At 36.7% G+C, this 13,236-nt stretch overlaps 1 protein-coding gene across 1 annotated transcript in view; it reads left to right on the top strand.

The window, feature by feature from the left end:
* Window positions 1-3,424: 3,424 nt before the first annotated feature.
* Window positions 3,425-13,236, top strand: part of LOC140143858 (utrophin-like) — a 61,225-nt gene continuing 51,413 nt past the window's right edge. The window contains exons 1-2 of the mRNA XM_072165671.1: window positions 3,425-3,553; window positions 10,852-10,946. Coding sequence (XP_072021772.1) covers window positions 3,425-3,553; window positions 10,852-10,946 — 224 coding nt within the window. The remainder of the gene's footprint in view (window positions 3,554-10,851; window positions 10,947-13,236) is intronic.

The following is a 13,236-nucleotide window of genomic DNA, read 5'->3' as shown; positions in this document are numbered from 1 at the left end:
TGCTGCCTGTGTTCTATAAATAGCTCTGATGCATTCTGATTCATGTACTTGAACTTGGTAAAATCTATATTAAGCCAATGTCTTCCACTGTGGGTTTTGAAGGGTAAAAGGCTCCGTAGCATACGGCCATACGGGTATACCTCTAGTTACTATAAAAGTTTTATCAGCAATTTTATAATTTGATACCATTTTTAAAAGTATTTTGGAGCATTTTGTATCGGGTAATTATAATTTAGACGTTATCACTTTGTGGTGGCATTTGAGCAAGGACGTTTTTCGTTATCAACTGTTACTAGGCAACATAATTGTTTCTAGGCAACAAATTGAAGAAGTCACCCACCTTATCACACCAGAAGTGTACATAAAACACATTTTATCCTACCTATTCAGTTTACATTTGAGATTACCCAGCCCACTCTTGTGTGTATCATCCAGATATCTAAATCATATTCAACTATCAGGACACAACCCCAATGATTAAAGTATTATTAATAGATCGTACTTACTAAACATTAAACAATTATGATTGAGTTCGAGTTTTCAACTGACAAATCATAACAATATTTTATTGGTGAAATAAACAGGCAAACAAACATATGTACTAATAAATAAATAAGCAGGCAAAAACAAACAAAACAAAACAAACGAACAAGCAAACAAAAGTAGTGCTGATTGAATGGGCAGTAAGGTAGTGACTCCAAAATCAACATACTCCTAATCAGCACTCTACATTGTTCAAGTTAACTTTTACGTACATCAACTTTTGAAGTGTATTTCAAGTTCAATTTCCGGTTTTAAAGTTTGCATTCCTCTCTCCCCCATTGAATTCATCATCCCTGTTGCTTCCATCCTCCTCTCACTCTCTCCCCGCATCACTTTTGATGTTGAATTAAATTGATATGATTCTGACAAGGAGGAGGTAGGCTGGAATGTCTTATTTATTCCATGCAATTGTCATACCAGCTTGTCAAGTTAGATTGGTTCCATCTTGGAACTGAAGGATCACTAGAACCTCACTGTGTCAGGCTCAGTTCTTTAACCCCTGTATGATTGTACATGCACAGAATGACCTTTGAATGTGTTGGGTACATAAAATTATACTCCACAATTAAAGGTCATCTTTTGAGATATGATTGTTGAATGGAGGTTAACAAACCATGCCATTGGCTATGAGCTCATTTTGGTTACACCAGTGTATGTGGAAATAATCAGGGGGAAGGGGAAACTTAGGGAGGGAGGGAGGGATGGAGGGGTGACTGAACTTTAATCATAGCAATGTGTGATGGAGTGACACTGTAAAGAGTGGAATGCTAGCCAAGATGCATATTTTCAAACAAAATGCAAATAGGGAAGTCTTATTATTTTCTGATTACACCAAAATTAATTCTTCGTTCAGGTTTTGTAGAGATACTCCATAATAATGATAACCAGGGACTGCCTTTTGAGGAGAGTGAGAGCAATCGTTTTCTAAAATGCATATAAGACCATGTTTCATTTGCCGGTGGTTTGTTTTGGATAGTAAAAAGTCAGATGGTTCCATTGTTTGGAGTCTAACTTCAGGTTTGCAAGGCCAAGGTGTCTCATTTTCTTGTGTGTTTTGAATAGGTGTGAAAATGCATTGTCGTATACATAATTTTATTAATTTAATGAACATAAACATGATTATAACTTACTAACCAAGTTCTCTTTTCTTTCTTTCTTTTTTTCCAATTCCCATCCTTCATCCGCTATCTGCATATCATTACAAAACTCTTATTTACAAATTTATCCTGCCCCATCCCATAATAATCATCATTAACTCATTGTTGCCTTTCATTTCAAATTTATTGAACAATTTCATTATAACCCATGCAAATTTGCTCAATAAATTTTGTTACCATTAAAATTTGCATGATTCATTTTATATTTTATTATTTTGGTTTACCCAATTTTGCTTTCACAAAACATATTTTGCCAATTTTATTTCTATTTTGTATTGTTTTAAAATCAGGTGCGTAAAACAAGTTGAGAATGTGCAGCAATTCTAGCATAGAGTATATTTTCAATATGTGTAATTTCACAAGCAAAATCATATTTAATTACTTTGAATAGTGTTTGAACTTTGAGACCAAATTCCTTTTGATAAATGTTACGTGAAATTCAATATTAAACTTCATTGTTGTTTTTCATATATTTTTCCCGGATCAATTCAAGTTGTGATGCTTGAAGAAGTGAAATGGGAGCAATTGTGTTAATGTTGTTTTAACATTAGGGACAATAAGATAATAACAAAATACCTGTACATATGGAGTACTCAGTGCAACAAAGCCTTATCTCCACTAGCTACTCTGGATAATGTTGTGCATAAATGCCATTGTCTTATGAATAATATTACCTAGCAGAGCTAATGGAGATAAGGCAGTGTGGCACTGAGCCCTTGATATGAGATTTGAAGTGCAGTTTAATATTTACGAGGTTTAGCTAAGAGGGGGATGTGTAGTTTTGGGCTCTCACTAATGTCTTAGCTAGCCACCCGTCTGCCCGTCATTCAGATGGGGAAATAGCTCCTGGGACAGGCAAAATTAATGCCTTTGACAGATGCTACATTATAATTGTAGGTGTTGTGAAAGGCTATTGACCTTTTCAGTAGACCAGATTTGCAAAACAAGGCTATAGCAATACATATTTGAACTCTTTGAATCCTCAATGGGCTGCAGAAGTCTGGTAAATGTTTTAAAGGTCAAATTAGGACAGACAATTTTATTCAAAAGACTGGGCAAACCTCAATTCCTAGCTAAGACCCTGCTAATGAACTCGTAATTATGTACTCAGGTACCCGATTGAATTTTCGGGCGGGAATCCGGGTACCCGAAATTCTTTTAACAAAAATTGTAGAAATAAAAGGAAGTTATGTAGGCCCTAAGTTACTTGTTATTCAAGGTTGGAAACCGGAGAAATACTGCTATAAAAGATAAAAAATTGCTTTAAGAAGAAATATTGCTTCTTAAAAAAAAAGGCTAATTTCTTTTTCAAAGTTGGGATCAAGTTGTACATTTTAATTACTTTTGCTTCAATTTGAACAGGCAGGGACAAATTGAACAGGTAGGGACACATTGAATTAGTATGAATTGCTACTTGCTAGCTGTTCAATAGAAGCAAAAGTTATTAAAATGTACAACTTTATCCAACTTTGAAAAAAAAGCCTTTTATTAAGTAGCAATATTTATCTGGTTTCCAACCTTGAATAACAAGTAATTTAGGGCCTATAACTTCTTTTTTTTCTTGGCGTAGCATGGGTCATCATATGGTGTGGGGGGGCACTGGGCCTGTTTGGGGTCACAAGCCCTTTTTCAACAATTTTCCTATGGGATTTTCTACGATACTGAATCCACCTGTTAGCCAAACCTCATATAATGGTCAAGTAGGTATTTTGTGTTGTTATCCGATGGTCTCTATAATCTGGGATGTTGTTTTCTCGCAGGTTAAATTGGTGAATATTAGTAATAACGATATTGTAGATGGCAACGTCAAGCTTACACTAGGGTTGGTGTGGAGTATCATCTCACATTGGCAGGTGAGTGCGTTTATTAATTATGGTGTTCCTCAAGGATCTTGTTTAGGTCCTGTAACATTAAATTGCAAACTTACACTAGGTCTGGTGTGGAATATCATCTCATGTTGGCAAGTGAGTTTGTGTAATTAATGAGGGTGTTCCTCAAGGATCTTGTTTAGGTCCTGTAACATTAAATTGCAAACTAACACTAGGTCTGGTGTGGAGTATCATCTCATGTTGGCAAGCAAGTATGTGTAATTAATGAGGGTGTTCCTCAAGGATCTTGTTGCAGTCCTGTAACACTAAGTGACAACCCAAGCTATATAGACACTTTGATGTGGAGCATCTTCTCACAGGTGAGAGTGTAATTAGAGGGTGTTCCTCGAGGATCTTGTTTAGGTCCTGTAACATTAAATTGCAAACTTACACTAGGTCTGGTGTGGAATATCATCTCATTTTTGGCAAGTGAGTTTGTGTACTTAATGAGGGTGTTCCTCAAGGATCTTGTTTAGGTCCTGTAACACTAAGTGGCAACCCAAGCTATATAGACCAGGCCTTCTCAACTAGTTTATTTGAAGTGCCAACTGGGAAATCTTAGTGATCATGAAGTGCCAACATGTTAAGGGAGGATTTGGCGAGGGAGCGCGTGCTCGACCGACCGCATAGCGGGTGGGGTCCGGGGTCCAGTGGCCTGCCTTCTGGCCCCTGGAAGGGATCCAGTGTGAAAGCCCCGGCCGCGATTTTAGGGCTTGCTAAACTGGCTCAGATGTGGTATTTCAACCCTTTTTTGTTAAAAATTTATGCAAAAAAAATTAGTTAATTTATCGTGCGCCACTTCGACTAACTCCAAGCGCCACAAGTGGCGCGTGCGCCGCCAGTTGAGAAGGCCTGATATAGACGCTTTGATGTGGAGCATCTTCTCATAGGTGAGAGTGTTATTACAGGGTGTTCCTCAATAATCTTATTTAGGTCCTTGGAACTTTGGCAATTGTAAGCACATATATTAGGATCAATGTGTATCATTTCACATTGAGAGATGAGTATTTTGGGAGTTCACAAGTAGAATAATATTACACATACCTCCTAGAATCCTGCTGTATAATTTTGACCTGAATAGAAAGAATCTTTAACCACATTACCAGCCATTTGAATCGCAATTATTGGAGCTTTAACTTTTGTATGCATAATAACCTGATATCTACATCCAAGCCTTGAAATAAGTGGACTGGAACTAGGAGCAATTTGTTTTTAAACATTTGTCCTGGTTCACTGGGATTTTACAAGAATCAGGAGCAATTTCTGAAGAAACAGGCAATTTTCGAATAGTAAATCCTTTTCTGCATATACAATACAGCATACCAGCACTAATGCATGAAGTTCAAAACTGGAACCATTAGCAATTTGTTTGAGAAAATTGTTCCTGGTTCATGTGAATTTTACAAGGACCAGGAGCAATAATTGATGGCTTTATGATGCCTGCTTTAATATTTCAAGGCTTGTCTACGTCCATTTTCTACACTCTTTGATAACTGAAATTGTAAATTGAAAGGATTAAACATACAACAGGATAAAGTCACCAGTTGCAATTTCCGAGCATTATGGTGGCACACAGAGAGCAATCATCCGCTGTAAGCAAGTACATCTCCTCAAAGTCCTGGCATATATATCTATTTATTATGAGATGAATTTACAGAGACAATTTCTGGACAGAGGGACAAGTGTCATCTGAAACCAGATAGTATTTACCCAATCAATATGTTCCAAGTTAGCATACTGTGCGTTCTGAAATGGCTGTGTAATGGTGAGAGGGTGGTAAGTAAGATGGCTGCCATTTGTAAATATAATTCAACATCATATAAATAAAGAACATGTTAAATATCAGATGAAGAGGAGAAAATATTCTCTTTATAATATCATGAATATGCATTGTAATCTGTGGCAACTGATTAGGTAAAACCAAAGTTATGTTGTAGGTCTATATACCGAGGACTGGTAAATTGTATTACATTTACATCTAATTAAAATGGGCAAAAAAATAAACAATCAAAAAACAACAATGCAGCAGCCATTGCCTTTCCTTCTTGTCTATGTTACCGTGGTTACAATAAACATAGCTATGGGCATGGCATTGGTGAAGTGAACCCTATTGGTAGCAGGTAGTGTGGCCTATTCAAACACTAGCCAGCAGCTACACAAAATATTGGACATATGAAATATGTTTTGAAATGTAGAATGTAGTCATTACTCCTGTGGGGGTCAACTGACCTATGACCCATGACCTGTTGGGGTAGTGTAACATATGTTTAAAAACATTAGAGAACAAATACAATAGGTCAAAAAAAAATGAGGAAAGTTGTTGGCCCTTTGGTCACTTGAATTTTGACCTCGCTTTTGACTCTATATGCAAATCATTTGAAATTTTTGGTAGTTCACTGAAATTTCTAAAGCAGGGAGCTGTTAGTATTTATTTTCATATGGGTTTGAGAAGAATAGTCTTATGCATTATGAATCCATATTTGAATAAGTCCTGTGAATCATGCTGATATATTCTTGAGAATAGATAAATCAAATTAATGTGGTGTCAAAAATTTTTTTTCTCAATTGAAAAAGAATGTTGCAGTATCCCTATCTCAATGTTGTATGTTCCTGAAAAGACCTTCTCTTGAAAAGTCTTCATTTGTAAAATCTACACAACTCCATGAAACAATACTGGTTAGGCCTACTTATTTTTTTTACAGTTTTGATTTTAGTGGTTCATTTGTGTGTTTATATATATAAACGATCACAAGATTTCAATACCATACTCACACAAATTAGTACCCCCAATTAGCAATTACAAAGTATCTCACTGCATAAAAATACGAATGCAAAAATAGTTCAAATACACCAGGCAGCATTTGAATAAATCATATTTTGTTCAGGATCTATTCAAATATTGTAACATTGCAAGCAGTGCATCAGACCGTCATCCACTATCTGGTCAAATGGGTGCTTAATAATGCCTGACAAATGGAATCATATAATGTGACTGCAATATGTAAAAGGAAAGTCAATTAATGGTGACCATCATGCATAATATCATATCAGACAAGGTATCGTACCCTTCCCAGAATCCTTTGCAACATGATACATCACTTTATTATACCAAATGACACTCCCATTACTTTGCACAGCTTTCCTTTGTTTTCATTTTGAGAATAGACTGGCTGAACATTGATCGATAGTCAAGAAATAAACAAATTTTGCAAAATCTGGATGTGCTTTGTTCAATGTTCATTGCAGCGGTAGATTACTATCTAGGGGTCTACCCATGTTGCACTAGATAGCAAATCAGAAAATTGAAATGGGAGAAATGCATTATGGGAAATGTAAGATATCTTCTTTGATATCATATTAACCTTGAATAACGTCCATGATTATGAGAAAAATAAGCCATAAACTGAATTTTAACATTTTGTTTTATTTGTTATATAAAATGTTATTTGATTCTCTCTTCTGCTGCTCCTTGACGATATGTGAGACCAAGATAATAACCGCACAAGTCATTCCTCCTTGTATAAATGTGAGAATAAAAGCAGTGGCATACAGAGGAACCATGCAAAAATTATCTGCTGAACCACTCTCAAAATGACTTTGACTGCACAAATCTGCATGAGCTCACCCAAAATTTTACACTTGTTTGGGCCATAGGTACTGACAATTTTGGTCCGGAATAGGCGTAATAGAAGGCGATTTTGTTGTCAAAATTTGTCCTGTGTGTTGAGCCTGGTTCAAGTTGCTTGTAGTAGTCGGCACAGGCATTCCAGAATCTGTTCAAATCTTTTTTGCGAATCTCAAAAATGCAAAGCACATCACACATTCCTCCACAGCAAATGATGCCCTAGGCACTAAACTCGTGCCCAATTTTAACCCAATTTTCATCCTCAGTTTAAGTCATTTATCAGCAGGTCACCACGATACGATTGATTTCGCACCAGACCATCACTAGAATTAATTTGATCATTGTATCATTTTGCTTGACCAGTAATGAGTGGAAGTGACCATGGCTAAAAAAGGACAGAGACTTTTAGGGTGGTCATCCTTTGAGGGCACTGTGTGATAATAGTGGACATGGAGAGGTATTAACCTGATTTAAGGTCACCACCTTTGTAACCATGGTAACAAATAATTTATTTTATTTATTATTTATTTAACAAGACAATCAGAATGGATGAAATGCAACAGTTTAATAGATCACTATTGAAGACAATTATTAATTGAGTACAATACAAAGTTTGATCAAAGGCCCCTTTTGTTTATTAAAAACTTAGAAAAATAGACTATTGAAGATTTAATACCAATTCATAAATTCAAATCTTTGACCCGATGGTAACTTTTTATTGATAAAAACTCTTTTTGAACAAAAATATGGTGACTAGTTGGCGATATTGCTAATATGCTGACATTTATTCAAGAAATTTGTATCACTTGTTGGGAGTGAATTGTACAAAATAATGCACGCGTACTGGGATGTTGATGCGTGATGTGGCAAGTGCATTACTTAGACACATCAACATCTCAGTACAAGTGCATTATTTTGTACAATTTCTCAAGCAACAAGTAATACGCATTTATTAACCTATTTCACACACAAGGAAAAAACATGTGATTTTTGCTGTTTTTATAACAAACTTATCACTCAAAATGTTGGAAAATCAGACCAAATATAAATGCATCAACCCACCCGAAAAACGAATCAATCCTACGCGATGCGAATGAACGCAAAAACACTACACATAGTACACGGAGTGCTATTACACACAGTCAATGCACTCCGCATATTTTTCTAACAGGTTTTCTGATTGGCTGCTTTGATATAGGAGTGTATGAAAGTCTGACTATTGTATTCTATAATAAATTCTGATTTAATAAAAATTTAAAAAAAGTCGGCTTTTTATTAATTAAAAACTATGATAATCAGACTATTGAAAATGATCAAATTCATCACTTATAAGTATAATACAAAGCTGAACTAGATGGTAACTTTATATTGAATAAAACTCTTTTTGAACAAAAAGATGGTGATTAGTTGGTGACATTGCTGAAATGCTGGGAATATTCTCTCAAAGACAGGTGTATGCTATAACTAATTGTAATGATAACATAGGTTCTTTTTAATACAAAATACTACATATAAGCATGAAAAGTGCATTCAGTCAATCAGATGGCCATTTATTTCTTCAGGCTCATGCATACTTACAAATCATTATCATCATTTAAGGGGGTACTACACCCCTGTGGTAAATTTGTTACTATTTTTGTATTTTTCTCAAAAAATAATAACACACTGGCAACAAAAGTTATGTATATTATTGGAACAAGGAATCCAATTACTACACTGAAATTTCAGTGATTCAAGACAAGCGGTTCGTTATTTATGATAAGAAATGAGGTACATCCTATCGGTACCTTATATCATGAATAACAAACCGCTTGACTTGGGTCACTGAAATTCCAGTGTAGTAATTGGATTCCTTGCCCCAATAATATACATAAATTTTGTTACCAGTGTGTTATAGTTTTTGAGAAATATGCAAAAATAGACACAAATTTATCGAGGGGTGTAGTACCCCCTTAAAAATACAGTATACTCCAAATTCATAAACTTGTCTACAAAGTCTCAAAGGTACAATTCTGGTTTACCCTGCACACCCTCTGTTTTAAGTACAACAATTCTGGTTTACCTTGTACGCTCTGTATTTTAGGGTTAGGGTTATTGTTGGGGTGAGGTTTATGGTTAAGATTTGGGTTAGGGTTATACTTGTGTGCAGGGTATACAAGAATTATTCCAGTCTCAATATATGGATACTGTAGCCAAAGTTGCCAGCGAATTTTGGGTAAGTATACAAGTCTCCCAAACACACAACATCCAGCAGTTCATTGATGTAGGAGTTGTCACTTTAAATTGTACAAGCTACGTTTGATTTTGGGCTAGATTGTGATGCCTGTGGCAACACTGCCATTCATCAATAACAGCTATCTCCCGAAGATACTCAGTGGGCATTCCTGTCATGCCACGCATATTAGCTGGTTTCCATCTAGGTCTGTTGTCTGTGTTGATGTAGGAGCCGATGACAGGTTGGGAGTCTGCCAGTAGGTATTGCTTTAAACAAAACAACAGCAGGTTGAATGTGAGGTGAAAGTTGTCCAAACTTTGTATTTGTTTTGGTATGGTAAGTGTATGCGATTACAAGTAGTACTTGTATTCCTCATCTCATAGGAGTTGTATCTGTAGATGCTATTCTATAGTATAAACAAGTGTATCTGCCATTATGATACTCTTAGTCTATTTGTGAAAGTCACTAAGATCCACAACATGCTCATCTATCAGGGCACAGTTCTTTAACCCCAATACATTTGTACATTTCATTGAATGACCTTTGGAAATTTGGGTACTAAAACTCATACTCTGCAACTTGAGATCAAATTTTGCACTATGATTGTTTAATTGAGGTTATTGAACTATGCCATTGGGGTGAGACTATTGTGGTTCATAGTGAGTATTAAAATGCCAGAGTAAGTACAATTTCAGTAATTATAACACGAACTGTCAGAGGTTTCTTTTATTTAATCAGGGATGATTTAATTTTGAACAAGAGATGAACAGATGTCATACAGTAATGTATCTGAAGACCACAAATATGCTAGTTGAATATATAAATGTTTTATTGATCTGGTTTACATAATAATTATATTAAGTAGTGTTTTGAAAATATGATAATCATAACATGGCAACTGCTGGTCAAAACAATGATATGATTATTTTTACTCTCCGTATGTTTTTCCTGACCAGGTATGTGTATATTTTTTGTCCACACTAAAGTGCCCTGCAATCAGATACTGTCACTCAGAGGACTACGTTTGTTTATAGAACTCTTACACCGTCATATCTTCCTCACTCTAAGCATTTACACCGAGACATAGCACTCGATATTGAGCGTGTAAGAGTCTCCATCACCCATTGGCAAAATAAAGGTGTTGCCAGTTCCTTGAGTGAAATAGAGATGCATTCTTGTTTGGCGGTACCAATTGATACCGTGATAGCGTGTAATTGATATAGCGGAGCGTGGTACATATTGGGCACCAGTCCTTTGCCATGCTGTGTTTTCATCAGCGGGGCTAGGGTTGAGGAACGCTATATGTACAGACAAATATATACATGTGGAATATACTGTAGATGTAATCAAGAAATGGATTAAAATTACCGATATATGGAGTAGTATAACATGTGAGATGGCTTTTATTAATGATTCCTACATCCTTGTTGTCTCTACTGTTAGGTTAAAGAAGTATTAAAAGAAGCAACCACAACCATGGATGAGGGACAAAACTTAGAGAAGACAGTGTTGAATTGGTGTAAGGAGTCCACACAGGGGTGAGTAGATGTACTATAAGTATTTATACATTGGTTTTGCCTCAATTTTGGTTGTGACTTGTGTAATTTGCTGGTCACAGTGTCCAGTCGCGACTGTAAATTGCGTATAGCATATCACACACTCGTACATAGGTGTTTGTCGGCACGCTTGCAACGCAACTGCGTAAAAGCATCGATGTTACTTCTGAACTTAAGGTAAACCAAAGAATAGCTATCACAATACATGGTTTCACCTTAAGTTTGTTAGTAACATTAGTGCTTTTAAACGGTTGCTGCAAAAGCATGATGACAAACTGCCACTTGTACCCGTGTGTAATATGTGTATACGCTTTGCAGGATTAGCTTAGCATGCTCCTGCGACCAGCGAAACAAGCATGTCAGTTCCTACCAAACTTGAGATTAAATGGAGAATATGATCCCAAATAACTCATCTACCAGGACTCAGTTCATTAACCTCAATATCCTTTCATGCTCATAACATACCCCCTAAATGAGTTGGGTACAAAAACCTCACACACCACAGTTTGAGGTCAACATTTGAGTAATGATTTTTGGATTGAGGTTATTGAACTTTGCCATTGGAAATGAGACTGTATTGACTTGTTTGAAACATAGGTTTACCTCAAGTTCAGTAGTGACGTAGGTGCGTAATTCGTGCCCATAAAGTTAATCGCGCAGAGCGTACATGCGTGTGTTTGTCGCAACCGTGAAAAATAATTGATGTCACTACAGAACTTGAGGTGAACCAAAGAATAGTAATTTTATGTCACGGACTGCTGACCTTTTCGTTAAATCCCATAAGCCTTTGCGGGTAGACCTGAGATGTCGTCATTTGATGTCATGCCAATATGCACATCGTTTAGCAAGCACTGTTTCAGCACATTTCAAAGCCATGAAGTGTGCAGTACCGATGTTCACATTGGCATGACGACATCACAAGTCTACCCGCTAAGGCCTATAAGATTTACCTATAGGGTCAATCCCGGTGCAAACTTTGACCTCAATTTGTACAATATGAATCGTAAGGAACACAACACTGCAGATGAGAAAGTATACAACCCAATCGGCAACAGGTAAAGACTCAGCATCACCTGTTAATGAGGGCCAATTGTTCCATGAAGTGCGAGAGGCAAAACTGCATAGCACAAAGGCACGCAACACTGGTGTGAATTTTTTAAACATGCACAATTGAACGATCAGCCCTCACATGAATATGCGAAAATTCTCAGCATACAAAGCAAGGGACATTGCTTGTTGTTGAAGCATGTTGTGAGATTCTAGCACTATACAACATAGGGCCTCAAGTTTATTTTTAAGATGAACTTTACGTCACATAGGTTTGTTTCCCTATCCTGAACTACATTCGTTTCGATCAAAATCTATTGACATTTTGTGAAAATAACTGTATGCATCATATGAAAGATGTTCCGAAGTTATATGCACCTTACCCGGGACCTTACCACAAGGCTGGTGGAACGATGGGGGACACTTGCAAGACCAGTTTAGTGGTGGGTGATCTCAAAAACAAGCAATAACTGTTAAAAAGACATTGCCAAAGCTCAATAGACCGTTTCAACATAACGTAGCTCATTCCCGGTTCGGGGTTTGAGCACTTCACTTTCTCAAGATAGCTGCCATCAAGAGGGCAGTTATCTTGAGCAAGCCTCCGTCCAAGATGTTAGAGAGTACCAAATACAGCATAAAAACCAGTTCTATGGTTTGTTAGCCTTATAATTGGCGACAATTATGCAGTTTTTGTTACTACACGAGTCAATAAAATACCAACTTACACATATGAATTCACATACCATATTTCCTCGAATATTAGCCCCCGGGGGCATTGCATTTTCCAAAAGGGGGCATTTTTAGAACGATAATTCATATTAAAAAGGTATGGTTAAAACTCACGCTGATATGACGAACTATGAATTTAGGAACGATGACTGCCAGTTCACTACCGGGTTTACAACCAGATATTTGCTAACTACCGACGCCAATAGCGAACATGTGTGAACCTTGGTAAGCTTACTACACAAGATAGCATGGAAATATCAGCATTTTTGAAGCATCTTGGTTGAAAAATGTGGTGGGGGGCTGGGGGCATTTAATTGAAGGGGACAACTATTCGAGGAAATCGGTAGGTGAGTTCCAGTCAGGTATTACGCAATGCAAAACTAGCGTAAGTGCTGCAACCAACTGCGTGCACACCATTGAATGGAGTAAGTTATGAGTCTCATTTTTTCACCAATGATAAGCTGAACAAACTATAAACTAGGCAATACAGTGCTTT

This window comes from Amphiura filiformis, unplaced genomic scaffold (assembly GCF_039555335.1).
Source record: "Amphiura filiformis unplaced genomic scaffold, Afil_fr2py scaffold_30, whole genome shotgun sequence".
Classification (NCBI taxonomy): Eukaryota; Metazoa; Echinodermata; class Ophiuroidea; order Amphilepidida; family Amphiuridae; genus Amphiura; species Amphiura filiformis.
This window is presented reverse-complemented; position numbering and strand designations above follow the sequence as displayed.